The sequence below is a fragment of the Oryx dammah genome, unplaced genomic scaffold, assembly GCF_014754425.2.
Source record: "Oryx dammah isolate SB20612 unplaced genomic scaffold, SCBI_Odam_1.1 HiC_scaffold_2, whole genome shotgun sequence".
Lineage (NCBI taxonomy): Eukaryota > Metazoa > Chordata > Mammalia > Artiodactyla > Bovidae > Oryx > Oryx dammah.
This window is the reverse complement of record NW_024070186.1, coordinates 176,231,786-176,254,214: the sequence shown is the minus strand read 5'-3', so window position 1 is coordinate 176,254,214 and position 22,429 is coordinate 176,231,786. Positions and strand designations below refer to the sequence as shown.

Sequence of the window (22,429 nt, the reverse complement as noted above, 5' to 3'; positions counted from 1 at the left end):
AGTGCAGATACATGAAGCAGGGCATTCAAAGCTGGTGCTCTGGGACAACCCAGAGGGATAGGGTGGGGAGGGAGGTGGGAGTGGGGTTCAGGGTGGGGGACCACATGGGTACCCATGGCTGATTCATGTTGATATGGCAAAACCACAACAATATTGTAATTATCCTCCAATTAAATAAATTACTTAATTTTAAAAAAAGAAAAACATGCAGAGGTGTTCTGAGAATCACTTGCTTTAAACCACAGACTGATAAAGAAGAGGACTGAAAATGGAGGACAGATAAAAATGTCCCCCATTTTGCTATGGCTTTCCGTTCAGTTCAGTTCAATTCAGTTTAGTCACTCAGTCGTGTATGACTTTTTGCAACCCCATGGACTGCAGTACACCAGGCTTCCTGTCCATCACCAACTCCTGGAGTTTACTCACACTCTTGTCCATTGAGTCGGTGATGCCATCCAACCATCTCATCCTCTATCATCCCCTTCTCCCACCTTCAATCATTCCCAACATCAGGGCCTTTTCAAATGAGTCAGTTCTTAGCACGAGTGGCTATGGCTTTGATTCTAAGTAATTAGGGCTAATAGTAGAAAAAAAGCATATAATGGTAACCAGACATCTGACATAATTTATAATCTCCTTACTAGGGTCTAAGCACCTTACCACACATTCCTTCAGATACAGATTTTTTATAGAAAACCATTTAATTCTATTATATATGTTACAAAGTTAACTCACAGCGGCTTTAGTTGAGAAGGAATTAAAGCTGTATTAGTATCATAAAACTGTGTGGATGGTGTTAAAATTAAATAATGTTCACTCTTCAACAAACTCAGTATATAAGAACTGGAGTTTCTCTCAATAACAGAAATAATTAGAACTTACCTGCATAAAGAAATACCATGGCTTGGGCACACCATACTTTCCTGGAAAGACAGCATCTATATACCAGGCCAGAAGGCCATATAAGAAGGCATCAAATAAAAGCATTCCCATAATCTGAGCAAGAGTGAGTTCATCATCTGGGCTCACTCGTGACAAGAAGTTATTCCACTTAGCACCATATTCTGAAATATAATAGGAAATAGTTACTTCAGGTGCCCAAATGTGACTAAAACAAAACTACTCATCATTATAAACTACTTTATAATTAAGCAATGAAGAAAAGTGCACTGATATTCTCTAGCTATAGATACCACTTACTACTTTCTGATACTTTAGATTTTAGGTTGCTCAAAAAGATAATGAAGTAGTAGCAAAAGGGGTCTCTGCCTAGAGCCAAACATGTTGATTGAAATGTTGGTAGGTGACTGAAACAAAAATAAGCAATTATCAAAGTCCATAAGAGTCAAAGCAATAAGCAGACCTATTGCTTGAGATGGTGGTCCTATCTCTCCATTCTCTTTCATGCTGATTTCCATCAAAATAACCATCAGGATATATAAAATTGGAAAGGTATTCATCAGTATAAAAAAATAAGGTTCAGCTTCCAGTTTCTGGTTTGGAAAAAGAACTTAGAAGTCACCACTCCATCCTAACAAGTAGGAAGCTGAACTGAAAAGTCTATAACTTTTCTTAGATCAATCAGATAAGTGAGGTCACAGGGCAACACACTGTCCCTAAAACTGGAGAGGCAGATAGGCAAATACAGAGAATATAATTTAATGGAGTAGAAACTCTAAACAGAATCTCTAAAAGATCCAGTGCTACAGTAGAAAATCTTAAACTATAATTAACAAACTGCTGGGGCCTTACTAGGACAAGTCTAAAGAATTAAAAAGTCCAGGGGTGTCCAAGTCATAAGGAACTTGTGAATCCATGTTTTTTTCAATTTACCTCCAAGATCCTTATCAGTTTCTCATGGCAAATATATGAGAAAACTCTCCTCATGCTTCCAGGAATCATGGAAGAAGGGAAGAAGGAACCATTTTGAAATGTGCCGGTGCATTCTATTCTTAATTAGGCCTGATTCATGAGAAAGTATTTTACCAGAGCATAACCTACCTAGGGGAAGGAAAAGTCCAACCTGCTCTAGTCATCTTGTCTCTTCTAAAGAGGAAAAAACCGAGAAGCACTGATGATTTCATATATCAGCAACATAAGCTCATCGAAAGACTAAAGCCCAATCATAGTACTATGGAATCCTTTCTCTCCCCACTACATCTTACCAATATGTCACTAATATCCTATTCACCATATTTCCTTTTCTCTAGACCCTTATGTACATATTTTAACAAAAATTTATACTGCATACTAAAGGGGGAGAAAAAAACACCACAGTTTGAAGAAACTAAAGCAGCATCAGAATCAGACTCTGATATGCAAAATGTTGGAAATATTAAACCAGGTCTATTATAGCATTGAAACATGTATATAATCATATGTGAAACAGATCGCCAGTCCAGGTTCAATGCATGAGACAGGGTGCTCAGGGCAGGTGCACTGGGATGACTCTGAGGGATGGGATGGGGAGGGTTAGGAGTGGGGTTCAGGATGGGGAACACATGTACACCCATGGCTGATTCATGTCAATGTATGGCAAAAAAACACTACAATATTGTAAAGTAATTAGTCTCCAGTTAAAATTAATTAATTAAAAAATAAATAAACCAGGATTATTTAAAACCATGATTAACATGATAAGGCCTTTAATGGAAAAAGTACACAGCATGCAAGAATAGACTGATAATGTAGAGAGATGGATAAGAAGGAATCAAAAAGAAATGCTAGAGTCCTTGGCATGGTTGTGGTGGGGAAAACGATGGGCAGGAAGGAGGGAGAAAAGCCTGAGAACCCACAGTTGCTAAAGCCTCTGGAGTAATGGGACAAAGGGCCAGTTGAGAAGTGCTGAGAAGCAATGAGCTGAAGGAGAAACTTCATTTCTCAACAATGCTTATAAAGATCTACAAGCTTGGATTTGGTAGTCAGACAACAGAGAAAGAAAGCATCAACTTGTTTATGAGACTTGTATCAAGTATGCCTGAACTAACAAAGCTGTTTCAGCTCTTGCTCCAATAAATCCCTTCAGTAGCAGCAGCTTTTAAAGAAGATGAAGAGAGCAAACCAGAGGAAATGCTTCCTAAAAATAAAGATGGGGGAAAATATTGGACAAACACTAACATCAGCAAGACCAAACTCCTTCAATAATGGAAAACATGGGTTCTCTGACAACCAGGAGCTATGGGAGGGAAATATAAAACCTCATCTTGAAAAAGTCCATGACTAAGACCTGTTAAATAAACTATCATGAAATTAAGGTATGATGCAGATGTAATTTAAAATGAGCAGTTTCCTTTAAAAAAAAATTTGTATATAACTATCTTTGGAGCCACTTAAAAAAAGGGGGGGGAGCCACTTAAAAAAAAAACTATCACATGAGAGCTTGAAATTAGAAGTAATTTGTACACAGATTTCAATACATTTGCTAATTTCATAGTTTCATACTATTAATTTCCAAAGATTGCAGATAATAAAGAAATTAGAACCTTTTAAAGAATTGCCTATTTTTAGATACAACTGATTAGACTAGCTCACTAAGCCAGAGCAAAAAGTTACTATCTATTTAAACTGCAAGCAATTACTCTTTACCTTAACTCTCTCATTATCTAGAGCAGTCTAGCTCCCAGGAACTGCCTTATAGAAAAGGAGTACTGTATTAAGAGGAAAATGCTACCAGACCATGGACTAAAAGTAAATTTAGATAAAAATAACTACAGCATTTTTTTCCTTATGGGCATTTGGTTTGTTTCAAGTCATCATCAAGTAGATATAGCATTGCTATCAGTGAATACAGCTGTTTAGCTCTTTAAAAAACATATTTTAAGACTTTCCTGGTGGTCCAGTAGTTAAGAATCTGCCATACTACGTAGGGTACACTGGTTTTGTGGGGCGTGGAGGGGAGGAACTAAGCCCACTTGCCACAGTTGTTGAAGCCCCCATGCTCTAGAGCCTGTGCTCTGCAACTAGAGAAGGCCCATGCACCACAAGGAAGAGACAGTAGAGAAAAAATAAAATAATAAAAATATATTTTAAAATGTTATGTAAACTGTTGAGTATTTTAAATAGTACACTTCAACTTAATGGGTCATGTCTACTTTCACTGGAGAAGGAAATGACTCCAGTACTCTTGCCTGGAAAATCCCATGGATGGAGGAGCCTGGTGGGCTACAGTCCATGGTGTAGCGAAGAGTTGGGCACGACCAAGGGACTTCACTTTCACTTTTCACTTTCATGCATTGGAGAAGGAAATGGCAACCCACTACAGTATTCTTGCCTGGAGAATTCCAGGGACAGAGGAGCCTGGTGGGCTGCTGTCTATGGGGTCACACACAGTTGGCCACGACTGACGTGACTTAGCAGCAGCAGCTACTTTCATTAATCTTCAAAAAACAATCCTTCGCTATCAAAGTAAATCAGTATTTTGAATGTGCTTCTCTTTATGCTGTTATTAGAGCTGGAAGCAAACAATAGGAAGCTGTTTATTTTAAAATACAAACTACAACCCCAAATTTTAATATATATGTTGTTTAATATTTGGCTGCTTTTAATTTTTAACTGTATAAACATCAAATAATTACTTTTCATAAAAATGGAAAGTAAAAAGATGCACTTTCTATTACATTGTCAAAGCATTTGTAAAAGCATTTACTAACTTGTGAAATCCAATTTGAACTGATCTTAATACAGGATTTCTTATTATAACACTATAATATTGTATCTTAAGTGTATACATTGAACAACAGCCTCTGAAGACAATGGCCTTTCAAAACACTTCCTACATTTTCCATAGAAGGAAAGTCGGTCCATCTTTAAATATTTTGCGGAATCTCTGATCACATATACTTTGTTACATCTGTGTGTCATATGGTGGTTTGGAGTTGTTTGTTTTTGTATTTTTTAGTTATATGTAGACATGGAACAACAGACTGGTTCCAAATAGGAAAAGGAGTACGTCAAGGCTGTATATTGTCACCCTGCTTATTTAACTTCTATGCAGAGTACATCATGAGAAACGCTGGACTGGAAGAAACACAAGCTGGAATCAAGATTGCCAGGAGAAATATCAATAACCGCAGAAATGCAGATGACACCACCCTTATGGCAGAAAGTGAAGAGGACCTAAAAAGCCTCTTGATGGAAGTGAAAGAGGAGAGTGAAAAAGTTGGCTTAAAGCTCAACATTCAGAAAATGAAGATCATGGCATCCAGTCCCATCACTCCATGGGAAATAGATGAGGAAACAGTGGAAACAGTGTTGGACTTTATTATTTTGGGCTCCCAAATCACTGCAGATGGTGACTGCAGCCATGAAATTAAAAGATGCTCACTCCTTGGAAGGAAAGTTATGACCAACCTAGTTAGCATATTCAAAAACAGAGACATTACTTTGCCAACTAAGGTCTGTCTAGTCAAGGCTATGGTTTTTCCAGTAGTCATGTATGGATGTGAGAGTTGGACTGTGAAGAAGGCTGAGCGCCGAAAAATTGATGCTTTTGAACTGTGGTGTTGGAGAAGACTCTTGGGAGTCCTTGGACTGCAAGGAGATCCAACCAGTCCATTCTGAAGGAGATCAACCCTGGGATTTCTTTGGAGGGAATGATGCTGAAGCTGAAACTCCAGTACTTTGGCCACCTCATGTGAAGAGTTGACTCATTGGAAAAGACTCTGACGCTGGGAGGGATTGGGGGCAGGAGGAGAAGGGGACAACAGAGGATGAGATGGCTGGATGGCATCACTGACTCGATGGACGTGAGTCTGAGTGAACTCTGGGAGTTGGTGATGGACAGGGAGGCTTGGCGTGCTGCGACGCATGGGGTCACAAAGAGTCGGACTTGACTGAGTGACTGAACTGAACTGAACTGAAACATTTTTAATGTGCTGGTTAAATGTATAGTCAAATACAAAAGAAACATACTATATGTTGTTTCTTCATTCATACCAACAATTTCCTTGAAAACTCCTACAGTGTTTAATTTGGAGGCAACTTTAGACTATTTTATTGGTGAAAACTACTTGCTGAGCCGTTTTAATAGGTAATAATGTCAGAGAAGCAGACTCAGTATATTGTATTATATGCTCTTATATATAATTATCCTAAATAACTCAAAGTAAAACAATGGAAATACATATGGAACTATAAATTCCTACTTACATGATTTAATTATATCAGGATACATAAACTGAACTTGAACTTATTTTAATGTAGACACACTATCCATTTTAGTCCATTTTACTGTTTATGTTAAAATAACATTTCTTTCCTAAATATTATTTTCTTGACCATGGTGCACTGTTGGTGGGAATACAAACTGGTACAGCCACTACGAATAATAGTATAAAGTATCTCAAAAATTTAAAACATATATTCCAGTGATCCAACTAAGTGTGTATATATATATATATATACACACACACACACAGAAAAAGAAAACAGGACTTTTAAGAGGTATCTGCACTCCCATGTTCACTGTAGCATTTTTCAAAATAGCTAAGACATAAAAACTATCTAAGTATCTATCAACAGACAAATAAAGAAAATGTGGTATATATATTCACTATGAAATATTATTCAGCCACAAAGATAAAGAAATCTTGCCATTTGCAACAACATGAATAAATCTGAAGGACACAATATATTAAGTGAAATAAGTCAGACACATAAAGAGAAATATTGTGTGATCTCACTTACATGTTAACAGTGTTTGCCAAGGGCTGTGGTTTGGGGGAAACTGAAAGATGTCTGTCAAAGGATTCAAGCTTTCAGCTATAAGATGAATAAATTCTGTGTAGCTAATGTACAGTATAGTGAATATAGTTAATAATTTAAATATGCTTGAAATTTGCTGAGAAAGTAGTTCTTTTTTCCTACTGTAATTATTTTAAATTTTAAATTAATTTATTTATTTTAATTGGAGGCTAATTATTTTACAATGCTGTAGTGGCTTTGCCGTACATCAACATGAAAGTTCTAAGTGTTCTTAACACACACACACAAAGTAACTATGGTAGCTCAGCTGGTAAATATTCCCCCTACAATGCAGGAGACCGGAGTTCAATTCCTGGCTCAGGAAGTTCCCCTGGAGAAGGGATAGGCTACCCACTCCAGTTCATGGGCTTCCATGGTGGCTCAGATGGTAAAGAATCCTCCTGCACTGTGGGAGACCTGGGTTCGATCCCATGGGTTGGGAAGATCCCCTGGAGGAGGGTATGGCAACCCACTCCAGTATTCTTGCCTGGAGAATCCTCATGGACAAAGGAGCCTGGTGGGCTACTGTCCATGGGGTCGCAAAGAGTTGGACAAAACTGATCGACTAAGCATAGCACAGCACATGGTGTTGTATGTGTTAATTAGCTTGAATATGATGAATATTTCACATATGGATATAAAATCATCAAGTCGTACTGTTGCACACTTTCAAAATATATACTTTTGTGACTCATACTTCTACAAAACAAAAACAGAATTTAAAAAGTGGCATGTTTATTTTAACTGATGTAGAAAGTATTTGATAATATCTAACACTTCAATTTCAATATTGAAAATTTAAAAATCTTAACAAAATCGTAAAAAGGGGGCACTTTCTTAATCAAAACAAAGATCCCCTATAAAAGATCATCTATTTAAAAAAACCCCACAACTAAAAATCACACTCAGTGGTGAAGGACAGAAAGCTTTCCTTAGTGATCAAGAACAAAATAAGCATGTACACTCTCCCACTTCTATTCAACACTGTATTTGATGTTATATTCATGAAAATTAGGCAAGATAAAGAAATAAAAGGCAACCAAATTGGATAGGAAGAAGAAAAACTATCTTTACTCACAGAACTTATGTACAGAAAATCCAAAAGATTCCATGAAAAAAAGAAATGTTAGAGCTAGTAAGCATTCAACAAAATTTCAGGATACCAAGCCAACATACAATAATCAGTGGTATATCTACAAATCAGTAATAAATAATCAAAAAGGAAGAAAACCAAGGAATCCCTCCAAAAACCAAAAGCACCCCCAAATCAGACAAGACACTGATGCTGATGCTGGGAAATATATATATATATAGGCATATATATCCATCTGTAATGCAGGAGACCCTGGTTCAATCCCTGGTTTGGGAAGATCCCCTGGAGAAGGCAAAGGCTACCCACTCCAGTATTCTGGCCTGGAGAATTCCATGGATTGTATAGCCCGTGGGGTTGCAAAGTGTGGAACACGACTGAGCAATTTACACTTTCACTATTGCATTGAACCTACAGACTATTTTAAGTATTAACAGAGTACTCTTCTAATACCTGAACACAGGATGTTTTCCTACTTACCTATGTCTTCTTTAATTTCTTTGAGCAATGTTTTGTAACAGTCAGTATGTGTGTTGCACTTCTTGTTTAAATATATTCATAAGCATTTTATTCTTTTAATTCTAATGTAAATGGAATGATTTTCTTCTTTTCCTTTTTGATTGCTTATTACAGATTTGTAGATATACCACTGATTATTGTATGTTGGCTTTGTATCCTGAAACTTTGTTGAATCTGTTTATTAGCTCTAACATTTTGAAATATAAATAGCACTTTTTGCTGCAATAAAAAAACTAAACTGTAAAACTTACATAGAATTGCAAAGGACCTTGAATAGCCAAAACAGTCTTGATAAAGAACTAGATTAGAAAACTTACACTTCTCAATTTCAAAACTACCAAATTGTGTGGTGCTAGCAAAGAATAGATATACAGAAGAATACAATACAATTGTGAGTAATGGTGAATTTATTTTTTACAAGATGCTATGAAAAATTGGGAACAAAGTCTCTTTTCCATTAGTACTGTTGAGATAACTGGATATTCACATGCAAGTTGAGTTCAACTTGCAATACATAGAAAAACTAACTTAGATTGAAAAATTCAACCTAATAGCTAAAGCTATTTTTTAAAAACTGTTACAAAAAACACAGGGGCAGATACTCATGACTTTCAATTTGGCAAACAGACAATACCAAAACATAAACAATGAAAAAAGAGATAAATTGTATGTGATCAAAAATATAAACCTTTGTCTATGAAAAAGTACTATCAAGAAAGTGAAAATACAACCTACAAAATAGATGAAAATGTCATATATATAATAAAGGGCTTGTATCTAGGATATATAAAATTCTTACAACTGAACAAAATAAACAACTGACTTAAAAATGGGTAAAGGAGTTGTACCAATGTGCAACAATTCTCCAAAGAAGTTGTACCAATGTGCAATAACCACAAGAAAAGATGCTCAGTATCATTAATCACTGTTGTTTTTGTTGTTCAGTCACTAAGTCACTATAGCATGCCAGGCTCCTCTGTGCTCAACTATCTCCCAGAGTTTGTTCAGACACATGCCCATTAAATCAGTGATGCTAACTAACCTCTTATCCTCCACAGTCCCTTTCTCCTTTTGCCTTCAATATTCCCCAACATTAGGGTATTTTGCAATGAGTTGGCTATTCAAATCAGGTAGCTAAAGTATTGGAGCTTCAGCTTCAGCAACAGTCCTTCCAATGAATATTCAGGGTTGATTTCTTTTAGTCCAAGGGAATCTCAAGAGTCTTCCATAGCACCACAATTCAAAAGCATCAATTCTTTGGCCCTCAGATTTCTTTACAGTACAAATCTCACCTCTGAACATGACTACTGGGAAAACCATAGCTTTGACTATACTGACCTTTGTTGGCAAAGTGATGTCTCTGCTTTTTAATATGCTGTCTGTGTGTGTGTGAAATTGCTTCAGTCTTGTCTGACTCTTTGTGACCCTGAACTGTAGCCCACAAAGCTCCTCTGTCCATGGGATTCTCCAGGCAAGACTACTGGAGTGGGTTGCCATGTCCTCCTCCAGGGGATCTTCCCAGCCCAGGGACTGAACTGCCATCTCTTATGTCTTCTGCATTCTTTATGACTAGTGCCACCTGGGAATCCCAATACACTGTCTAGGTTCTTAATTTCATAGCTTTCCTTCCAAGGAGCAAACATATTTTAATTTCATGGCTGCAATCACCATCCACAGTGATTTCAGAGCCCAACAAAATAAAATCTGTCACTGCTCCCACTTTTTCCCCTTCTATTTGCAGTGAAGCTACGGGACTGGATGCCATAATTTTTAATATGGAGTTTCAAGCCAGTCTTTTCATTCTCCTCTTTCACCTCCATCAAGAGGCTGTTAAGTTCCTTTCCCTTTCTGCCATTAGAGTGGTATCATCTGCCATGTCTGAGGTTGTTGATATTTCTTCCTGCAAACTTGATTCCAGGTTGTGATTCATCTAGCTTGGCATTTTTGCATGATGCTCTCTGCATAGAAGTTGAATAAGCAGGGTGATAATATACAGTCTTGACGTGCTCCTTTCCCAATTTAGAACCAATCAGTTGTTCCATGTCCAGTTCTAACTGTTGCTTCTTGACCTGCATACAGATTTCTCAGGAGTCAGGTAAGGTGGTTTGGTATTTCTATCTCTTTAAGAATCTTCCACGGCTTTTTGTGATCTACACAGTCAAGGCTTAGTGTGGTCAATGAAGCAGAAGCAGATGTTTTTTTGAAACTCCCTTCATGATCCAATGAATGTTGGCAATTTGATCTCTAGTTCCTCTGTCTCTTTGAAACTCTGTACATCTGGAAGTTCTCAGTACACATACTACCGAAGCCTAGCTTGAAGGATTTTAGGCATGACCTTGCTAGTCTGTAAATGAGTGCAAATGTACAGCAGTTGGAATATTCTTTTGCATTGCCCTTTTTTGGGATTGAAATGAAAACTGACCTATTCCAGTCCTGTGGCCATTCCTGAGTTTCCAAATTTGCTGACCTACTGAGTACAGCACTTTAACAGCATCATCTTTTGGATTTTAAATAGTTCAGCTGGAATTCTATCACCTCCACTAGCTTTGTTTGTAGTAATGCTTCTTAAGGTCCACTTGACTTCACACTCCAGGATGTCTGGCCTAGGTGAGTGACTACAATATCATAGTTATTCGAGTCATTAAGACCTTTCTGATCTTCTCAGGTGGCTCAGTGGTAAAGAATCTGCCTGCCAGTGCAGGAGATGTGCCTTTGATTCCTGGGTTAGGAAGATTCCCTGGAGGAGGAAACGAGAGTTGGACCATAAAGAAAGCTGAGTGCTGAGGAACTGATGCTTTTGAATTGTGGTACTAGAGAAGACACTTGAAAAGTCATTGGACAGCAAGGACATCAAACCAGTCAATTCTGAAGGAAATCAATCCTGAATATTCATTGGAAGAGCTGATGCTAAAGCTGAAGCTCCAATAATTTGGCCACCTGATGTGAAGAGCCAACTCACTGGAAAAGACCCTGATGCTGGGAAAGATTGAGGGCAGGAGGAGAAGTGGGTGACAGAGGATGAGACGGTTGGATGGTATCACTGCTTCAATGGACATGAGTTTGAGCAAACTTCAAGTGATAGTGAAGGATGGGGAAGCCTAGGGTTCATGGGGTCGCCAACAGTCAGATATGACTTAGCTACTGAACCACAACAGAAGAGAGAGAGAAAGGAACTGAGAAAATATTTGAAGAGATAATCGTCAAAACCCTCACTAACATGGGAAAGAAAATATTCAAGGATGAGGAAGTGCTGAGAGTCCCAAACAGGGTATGCCAAGGAGGAAACTTGCCAAGACACTTAGTAATCAAGTCGACAAAAATTAAAACAAGGAGAAAATATTAAAGGCAACAAGGGAAAAGCAACAAGTAACATACAAGAGAATATTCTTAAGGACATCAGATGATTTTTAAGCACAAACTCTAAAGGCCAGAAAAGAGATATTTAAAGTGTTGAAATGGTAATGTCACCCCAATTTTACAGTTGAGGAAATTGAGGATTAAACAATTTAGTAAGAGACATTCAGGTATTAGGGCTTGAAGTATTAATGTTAATTCTCTGGTACATTTCTGATAGATTCTCTGAGAAGTTTATTGAGATTTTTTTTTTTTAAGTCACAAAACTTTGGAGTTAAGGAGCATTGATGATTCTTGATGCTGTTAAAGTGTTGCACTCAATATGTCAGCAAACTTGGAAAAGTCAGCAATGGCCACAAGATTGGAAAAGGTCAGTTTTCATTCCAGTACCAAAGAAGAGTAATGCCAAAGAATGTTCAAACTACTTTACAATTGTGCTCATTTCACATGCTATAAAAGTTACGCTCAAAATCCTTCAAGCTAGACTTCAGCAGCATATTAATTGAGAACTTCCAGATTTCAATTTATATACAAGCTGTGTTTAGAAAGGGAAGAGGAGCCAGAGATCAAATAACCAACATCCATTAGATCATATAAAAAGCAACGAAATTCCAGAAAAACATCTCTTTCTGATTCACTGACTACATTAAAGCTTTGATTCTGTGGATCACAACAAACTGTGGAAAATTCTTAAAGAGGTGGGAGTACCAGACCACATCTTGAGAAATCTGTATGCAGGTCAAGAGGCAACAGTTAGAATCTTATAACTGACTGGTTCAAAATTGGAAAGGAGTACAACAAGGCTGTATATTTTTCCACCTTGCTTATTTGTCTTATATGTAGATTACATTATGGGAAATGCCAGGATGGGTACGTCACAAGCTGGAATCAAGGTTCAGTTAAGTTCAGTCGCTCAGTCGTGTTTGACTGTTTGTGACCCCATGAATTGCAGCACGCCAGGCCTCCCTGTCCATCACCAACTCCTGGAATCCACCTAAACCCACGTCCATTGAGTTGGTGATGCCATCCAGCCATATCATCCTCTGCCGTCCCCTTCTCCTCCTGCCCTCAATCGTTCCCTGCATCAGGGTCTTTTCAAATGAGTAAGCTCTTCCTATCAGGTGGCCAAAGTATTGGAGCTTCAGCTTCAACATCAGTCCTTCCAATGAACACCCAGGACTGATCTCCTTTAGGATGGACTGGTTGGATCTCCTTGCAGTCCAAGGGACTCTCAAGAGTTCTCCAACACCACAGTTCAAAAGCATCGATTCTTCCGTGCTCAGCTTTCTTTATAGTCCAACTCACATCCATACATGACCACTGGAAAAACCATAGCCTTGACTAGACGGACCTCTGTTGACAAAGTAATGTCTCTGCTTTTTAATATGCTGTCTAGGTTGGTCATAACTTTTCTTCCAAGGAGTAAGTGCCTTTTAACTTCATGGCTGCAATCACCATCTGCAGTGATTTTGGAGCCCCCAAAAATAAAGTCTGACACTGTTTCCACTGTTTCCCCATCTATTTGCCATCAAGTGATGGGACCAGATGCCATGATCTTAGTGTTCTGAATGTTGAGCTTTAAGCCAAATTTTTCACTCTCCTCTTTCACTTTCATCAAGAGGCTCTTTAGTTCTTCTTCACTTTTTGCCATAAGTGTGGTATCATCTGCATATCTGAGGTTATTGATATTTCTCCCAGCAATCTTGATTCCAGCTTGTGCTTCCGCCAGCCCAGTGTTTCTCATGATGTACTCTGCATAGAAGTTAAATAAGCAGGGTGACAATATACTGCCTTAACATACTCCTTTTCCTATTTGGACAGTGTGTTGTTCCATGTCCAGCTCTAACTGTTGCTTCCTGATCTGCATATAGGTTTCTCAAGAGGCAGGTCAGGTGGTCTGGTATTCCCATCTCTTTCAGAATTTTCCAGTTTATTGTGATCCACACAGTCAAAGGCTTTGGCATAGTCAATAAAGCAGAAATAGATGTTTTTCTGAACTCTCTTGCTTTTTTGATGATCCAGTGGATGTTGGCAATTTGATCTCTGATTCCTCTGCCTTTTCTAAAACCAGCTTAAACATCTAGAAGTTCACGGTTCACGTATTGCTGAAGCTTGACTTGAAGAATTTTGAGCATTACTTTACTAGCATGTGAGATGAGTACAATTGTGAATCAAGGTTGCCAGGAGAAATATCAACAACCTCAGATATGCAGATGATACCACTATAATAGCAGAAAGTGGAGAGAAACTAAAGAGTCTCTTGATGAGGGTGAAAGAGAAGAGTGAAAAGCTGGACTGAAACTCAATATTCAAAAAATTAAGATCATGGCATCTGGCCCTATCACTTCATGGCAAATAGAAGGGGAAAAAATGAAAATTGACAGATTTTATTTTCTTGGGCTCCAAAATCATGGCAGATTGTGACTGCAGCCATGAAATTAAAAGAGGCTTGTTCCTTGGAAGGAAAATTATGACAAATCTAGACAATGTATTAAAAAGCAGACGTAATTTGACAACAAAGATCCGTATAGTCAAAGCTATGGTTTTTCCAGTGGTCATGTATGGATGTGAGCGTTAGCCTGTAAAGAAAGTTGAGTACCAAAGAATGGATGTTTTTGAATTGTAGGGGCAGAGAAGATTCTTGAGAGTCTCTTGGACTGCAAGATCAAACCAGTCAATCCTATAGGAAATCAACTGAATATTCATTTGGAAAGACTGATGCCGAAGCTGAAATTCCAAAACTTTGGCCATCTGATGTGAAAAGCCAACTCATTGGAAAATACCTTGATGCTAGGAAAGACTGAAGGCAAAAGGAGAAGGGGTGGTAGGGGGTGAGATGATTACATCGCATCACCAACTCAGTGGACAAGAATTTGAGCAAACTCCGGGCGATAGTGTAGGACAGAGGAGCCTTCAGTCCATGAAGTTGCAAAGAGTCAGACACAACTTAGTGACTGAACAGCAAAACAACAATATTTCTTAGTCTAATTCTTATCATACGACACTACTATCCCATTGCTGGGATACAGAGAAGGAAACAGAACTGAAAGAGACATGTACTCCAGTGTTCATCACAGCACAGTTTACAGTAACTAGGACATGGAAGCAACCTAAATGTCTATCAGCAGATGAATGGATAAGAAAGCTGTGGTGTATATATATATATGTATATATACACAATATGGAATATTACCCAGCAATTAAAAAGAATGCATTTAAATCAGTTTGAGAGGTGGATGAAACTGGAGCCTATGATGCAGAGTGAAGTAACTCAGAAAGAAAATCACCAATACAGTATATTAATGTGTATATATGGAATTTAGAAAGATGGTAATGACCACCTTATATGCGAGATAGCAAAAGAGACACAGATATAAAGAACAGACTTTTGGACTCTGTGGGAGAAGGCGAGGGTGGGATGATTTGAGAGAATAGCATTGAAACATGTATATTACCATATGTGAAACAGATTACCAGTCCAAGATCAATGCATGAAACAGGGCACTCAAAGCCGGTGCAATGGGACAACCCTGAAGGATGGAATCGGGAGGGAAATGGTGGGGTTTCAGAATGGGGAACACATTACACCCATGGCTGATTCATGTCAGTTCAGTTCAGTCACTCAGTCGTGTCCAACTCTTTGTGACCCCATGAACTGCAGCATGCCAGGCCTCCCTGTCCATCACCAACTCCTGGAGTCCACCCAAACCCATGTCCATTGAGTCGGTGATGCCATCCAACCATCTCATCCTCTGTTGTCCTCTTCTCCTGCCGCCCTCAATCTTTCCCAGCATCAGGGTCTTTTCAAATGAGTCAGTTCTTCGTATCAGGTGGCCAAAGTATTGGAGTTGCAGCTTCAATATCAGTCCTTCCAATGAACACCCAGGACTGATCTCCTTTAGGATGGTTGAATCTCCCTGTAGTCCAAGGGACTCTCAAGAGTCTTCTCCAACACCACAGTTCAAAAGCATCAATTCTTCCGTGCTCAGCTTTCTTTATAGTCCAACTCTCACATCCATACATGACTACTGGAAAAACCATAGCCTTGACTAGACGGACCTTTGTTGACAAAGTAATGTCTCTGCTTTTTAATATGCTGTCTAGGTTGGTCAGGTGGCTCAGATGGTAAATTTCTTGATGATGGCCATTCTGACTTCACTTCTGTGTGAGATGATACCTCATTTCAGTTTTTATTTGCATTTCTCTGATAATGAATGATGTTGAGCCTCTTTTCATGTATCTTCTTTGGAGAAATGTTTGTTTAGTTCTTTTGCCCATGTTTTGATTGGGTTGTTTGTTTTTCTGGTATTGAGCTGCTTGAGCTCCTTGTATAGTTTGGAGATTAAGTCTTTGCTATTATTTTCTCCCATTCTGAGGGTTGTCTTTTCACCTGGCTTAAAGTTTCTTCATTGTACAAAATATTTTAATTAGGTCCTATTTGTTTTTGGTTTTGTTTCCATTACTCTGGGAGGTGGTCATAGAGGATCTTGCTGTGATTTATGTCAGAGAGTGGTCTGCCTGTGTTTTCCTCTAAGAGTTTTATATTTTCTAGTCTTACATTTAGGTATTTAATCCATTTTGAGTTTATTTTTGTGTATGGTATTAGAAAGTGTTCTAGTTTCATTCTTTCACATGTAGATGACCAATTTTCCCAGCCCCATTTGTTGTAGAGACTATCTTTTCTCCATTATATATTTTTGCCTTTCAAATATAAGGTGTCCATAGGTGCATGGATTTATCTCTGGGTTTTTTATTTTGTTCCACTGATCTATATTTCTGTCTTTCTGCCAGTAACATACTGTCTTGATGACTGTAGCTTTGTAGTATAGTCTGAAGTCAGTAAGGTTGATTCTTCTAGTTCCATTCTTATTTCTCAAGATTGCTTTGACTATTCAGGGTCTTTTGTGCTTTTCTACAAATTGTGAAATTATTTGTTCTAGTTCTGTGCAAAATACCATTGTTAGTTTGATAGGTTTTGCATTGAATCTATGATTGCTTTAGGTATTATACTCATTTTCACTATATTGATTCTTCCAATCCATGAACGTGGTGTATTTTTCCATCTATTTGTGTCATCTTTGATTTTTTCATATAATATAATCAAGTGTTTTATAGTTTTCTGGTCTTTTGTTCCCTTAGGTAAATTTATTCCTAAATATTTTATTCTTTTCATTGCAATGTTGAATGGGATTCATTCCTTAGTTTTTCTTTATATTTTTCATTGTTAGTGTATAGGAATGCAAGGGATTTCTATGTATTAGTTTTATATCCTGCAACTTTACTATATTCATTGTTTAGGTCTAGTAATTTCCTGGTGGCATCTTTAAGGTTTTCTAGGTAGAGGATCATGTCATCTGCAAGCAATACGAGATTCTTCTTTTCCAATCTGGATTCCTTTTATTTCCTTTTTCTCTCTAATTTCTGTGGCTAAGGCTTCCAGAACAATGTTGAATAGTAGTGGTTAGAGTGGATACCCTTGTCTTGTTCCTGATTGTAGAGGAAATGCTTTCAGTTTTTTGCCTTTGAAGATGTTTGCTGTGGATCTGTCATATGTGGCTTTTATTATGTTGAGGTATGTCCCTTCTCTGCCTGCTTTCTGGTATATCATAAATGGGTGTTGAATTTTGTCAAAGGCTTTATCTGCATCAATTGAGATAATCATATGGCTTTATCTTTCAATTTGTTAATATATGTGTTGATTGATTTATGAATATTGAAGAATCCTTTCATCCCTGGAATAAAGCACACTTGATCATGATGTATAATCTTTTTAATATGTTGTTGGATTCTGTTTGCTACAATTTTGTTGAGGTTTTTTGCATCTATGTTCATCAGTGATATTGCTGTGCAGTTTTTTTTTTTTTTCCCCATGGCATCTTTGGTTTTGGTATCAGGGTGATGGTGGCCTCATAGAATGAGTTCAGAATGGGAGAAAATAATAGCAAATGAAACAAATAACAAAAAATTAATTTCCAGAATATACAAGCAGCTCATGAAGCTCAATATTAGAAAAATGAACCACCCAATCAAAAATTGGCAAAAGAACGAAACAGACATTTCTCCAAAGAAGACACACAGATGGCTAATAAACACATGAAAAGATGCTCAATTTCATTCACTTTTAGAGAAATTCAAATCAGAACCACAAAGAGGTATCATCTTATGCTGGTCAGAATGGCCATCATCAAAGAGTCTACAAACCATAAATGCTGGAGAGGGTGTTGAGAAAAGGGAACCCTCTTGCACTGTTGGTGGGAATGCAAACTAGCACAGGCACTATGGAGAAAAGTGTGGAGATTCCTTTAAAAACTGGGACTAGAACTGTAACTCTAGCAATCTCATTGTTGGGCAGACACTTGAGGAAACCAGAAGTGAAAGAGACACATGTACCCCAATGTTTATTGCAGCACTATTTACAATAACTAGGACATGGGAGCAACCTAGATGTCCATTGGCAGATGAATGGATAAGGAAGTTGTGGTACATATACACAGTGAAATATTACTCAGCTATAAAAAAGAACACATTTGAGTCAGTTCTAATGAGGTTGATGAAACTGTAGCCTGTATACAGAGTGCAGCAAGTCAGAAAGAGAAATACAAATACTGTATATTAATGCATATATATGGAATTTATAAAGATAGTACCAATGACCCAATGTGCAGAGCAGCAAAGCAGGTACAAATATAAAGAACAGACTCTTGATCTCAGTGGGAGAAGATGAAGGTGGGATAATTTGAGAGAATGGCTTTGAAACATGTATTTTACCATATAGATGACCAAAGACATTCAATGCATGAGGCAGGGTACCCAAAGCCAGAGCTCTGCAACTACTCAGATGGATAGGTTGGGGAGGGAATTAGGAGGGGGTTCAGAATGGGGAGACACACATATACCCATGGCTGACTCATGTTGATGTATGGTAAAAATCATCACAATATTGTAACTTTCCTCCAATTAAAATAAATTAATTTAAAAAAATATTGTAAATCTCCTAAATGTTCATGCATAGTTGATTATTTGAATGAACTATGCCACATCCACACAATGTATCTGTAAAAAATAATAAATATATCTGTATTCATAGGGAAAGATTTCTAGAATATATTGTTGGCTGAAAAAAAAAAGCACATTGTAAATGTGTATACATTACACCAATAATTTTACTTAAAAGTGAGATAAATATGAAAATATACAGTATTGTTAATCTTCTTAGAATATAAATCACAAAGATAAAACAGAAATAAATAAGACTTACCTACAAGGGAACAAAGTACTGGTATGTGAAGGGAATGATTTTTATCTGAGTATACTTTATTTTCTAGGATTTTACTTTTAAAAATCTGTGTTAATATCTACATATTTAGAAATTCATATTAAATAAGCAATGATGGTGAGATTAGAAATGTGGCAGAAACAGATGTACATATCCATATTTCAAAAGAATAACATAACCACACTAAAAGTAATACTTCTCTGGTAACTCAGATGGTAAAGAATCTGCCTACAATGCAGGAGACCCAGGTTCGATCTGTGGGTCGGGAAGGTCACCTGGAGAAGGAAAAGGCAACCCACTCCAGGATTCTTGCCTGGAGAATCCCATGAACAGAGGAGCCTGGTGGGCTACAGTACATGGGGATGCAAAGAGTCAGACACAACTGAACCACTGAAAGTAATAAGAAATACTAATCTAAATAATTTTTGAACACAGTACTTTCACTACCTAGACTCAGATTAAACATAAAAAGATTTGCAAGCAATCACCATACTTAAAATGTTAGTTCTTTACAGTGGAGTAGATCAACATTTCTGTAAGCATTTATGAGTATTGCAAAATTGAGCAACTTAATAGTTATTTTGACAATGGTGGGGGTCAGATTTCTCATGATTGGAAAGGGAAATAAATATAAGAAATTGAAAAAGGTAGGAAGAACTTATTTTGGTAGGAAGAACTGCATGACTTGTGGGGTATTAGTTCCCCACCAGGTATTGAATCAGGCCCTCAGCAGTGAAAATGCAGAGTCCATACTACTGGACTGCCAGGAAATTGATATTAAATTGAAACTAGATGTAACAGTGTGAACTCATATATTTTAATGTATAGATATTGAGCAGAATATCTTCAGCTTTGGTGCTATTGACATTTAGAGCTAGGTAATTATATCAGCAGCAGTCCTGTACTTTGTGGGATGTTTAATAGCATCTCTGACTGCTACCCACTAGATATCAGTAGCACTCCTCCACCAGTTATGACAATTAGAAACTAGAAATATCTCTAGATATTGTCAACATTCCCTAGGTAGCAAAATTTTCCCCCAGATAGGCCACTGATATAAAGGCATGAAAACAAACAAATAAACATTTGTATATACATTTATGTGTACATATTTCATGTATAAATGTATATATACTGTATACATATATAGTATATAAATATCATTTTTATGATAAAAATAGTACAAACCAGGAAAAATATTTAAAAGACACTAAAGTTTCCTTTTACCCACTTTCCACTTACTATACTGCCAATCCCAGATCACCTACATTTTCTTCCTAGGAATCAAATCATCAAAGTACATTTTTTATAAAGAAAAAACCCACCCTTCATTTCCAAATTGCTTATAGAATTAATCCCCAAAGCTACTGCAACATTTGAAAGGAGACAGGAAGCCAGCTTCCCCGTGTGGCTCAACATTCCATACATGGTGATGACTACTACAAATGGAAAGAAGGAAAGGAAAAAGAGGAAACCTCCAACAGAAACAGCAAATGTAGCTGAAATGTAAGATGGAAAACATAGTCAGTACATAACATACAAAATCTTGAAGTAGAAATACCCCTATTTTACTACAAAAGAGCTCTAAAATGTAAACTCTAGAAGAGAAATTGCCTTGTTCACCACTGTGTTACCAGTGTTGTTCATTACTGTATCATCAGCATTTAAGCAGTGCTTAACAGAGAGTAGTTGTTTAATAAATATTTTGCTTGCTTGCTTGAATGAATGGATGAGTAGCATGAGGAAGGAACTTTTCTGGAATTTGCTCTTTCTTATACAATGATGTGAATATTTACTTATTTAAAGAAGAATTGATCCTTACGTTTATAAAATCTTGCCTTTTTATTTTTCATTTATGACCACTTAGCTTAATAACCTCTAGAAGTACAACATCCCTCATCACATCATAAGAACATACCTACCTAATTACCATTTATTTTGGAATTTTTGAAACTGAAAAGTTTTAGTCACTTTCTCAATACTCTCAGTCTTATATTTCAAATTTTTATTTATTATATTTTATAAAAATACACTAAAAAGACTGACAAAAAAATCATCAAAGAGAGTCATCTGGGTGAGAGTGATTTGTATCATGAAAAGTGAAAGTTAGTTGCTCAGTCGTGTCTGACTCTTTGCAATCCCATGGACTCTAGTCTGCCCGGCTCCTCTGTCCATGGAATTCCCCAGGCAAGAGTATTGGAATGGCTCACCATTTCCTTCTCCAGGGGATCTTTCTGACCCAGGGATATACTTGTTTTAGGCAAATAAGTCATTCATTGATATTTGCCTACTTTATGTTACTCTTTGGCATGTCACCTTCAAGCAACACACACCAGTATTCCTGCCTGGGAATTCCCATGGACAGAGACTCCTGGCAGGCTACAGAGCGTGGGGTGGCAAACCACTGCCACTATCTTCAGGCTTACTTTGACATAATTCTCTCCATCCATAGCTTTCCTATGCTCTGTGGTAGAGTGTAGTTATTTTGCTCTATTTTGTAAGAACAAGCCAACAGCAGTGTTGCTGCTGAAAATAATAAAAATACAAATTTCTCTACCATAAAACATTTGCTTCATGGTACTTGTGCCCTACGTGGTTGAAAGAAGGCAATATTTTAATTGATTAGCATATAAGATAGATATAAAAGCCAAAAAATGCTGAAGGTTTGTTTTCGGAAAAACAAATTGTACTTATTTTTAAAATACATAATAGAAAATGACCACAGGAGAAGTAATTCTACAAATTCCCTAACTAGGCCAGTTTGAATTTATTCAGTCACACATCCCTCTTGTAAGTGAGAACAGGGCAGAAAATTCTTTTTTTTTTTTTTTTGGTATATTTGATAATGTTCCAGGTATGTGATAAGTGATCCAAAGACTTCACTGAGTGAGTGAATGAATAAATAAATGCTTTCACATGACCATATTTTAGTTTATATCCTCTTGTCACATGTGATCTTATGTTGATTTTTATTCTCTTTTCCCATGCATCCTATGCTATTAATATAGTAATTTTCACTAATTTTTGCCCTTCCTCTCAAATCACTTCACGTTTATATGACATGTATATTTTTAGACAAATTTAGAATGCAAGCAGAGGCTGTCTGTGAAGTGGCAACTAAAACTTAGAAGAAACTACCATATAAAATCCTCTTTTAGTCAATTAAAACAGTTAAAATGTGTCACAGAGGTAGTCTTGTACTCACTTTTACTGAAGAATGTGGTAATCAGAAAGCCGAGGGTTATGGTGGCCACGACAAAACACAGGAAAAAGACAAAGATGAGGGACGGGTCACTGTTTCTGAGGATAACTATAGGTACAACCTACAATGCAATTGTGAAACCAGTTTAGTCACACTGGAAGTGGTGTCACAGGAAAACAAGAGGGTGAAATAAAACAGCCTTAAAACATTTCCGTACCCCCAAATGAAATGGCAAAATTTAACTAAA

At 37.3% G+C, this 22,429-nt stretch overlaps 1 protein-coding gene across 1 annotated transcript in view; it reads right to left on the bottom strand.

The window, feature by feature from the left end:
* The window catches only part of LOC120882546 (ATP-binding cassette sub-family A member 3-like), a 229,630-nt gene that overhangs the window by 161,037 nt on the left and 46,164 nt on the right, over positions 1 to 22,429 (bottom strand). The window contains exons 7-9 of the mRNA XM_040266561.1: positions 22,186 to 22,303; positions 20,306 to 20,479; positions 883 to 1,064 (exon numbers count right to left, since the gene is read on the bottom strand). Of these exons, the coding sequence (XP_040122495.1) occupies positions 883 to 1,064; positions 20,306 to 20,479; positions 22,186 to 22,303 (474 nt within the window). The remainder of the gene's footprint in view (positions 1 to 882; positions 1,065 to 20,305; positions 20,480 to 22,185; positions 22,304 to 22,429) is intronic.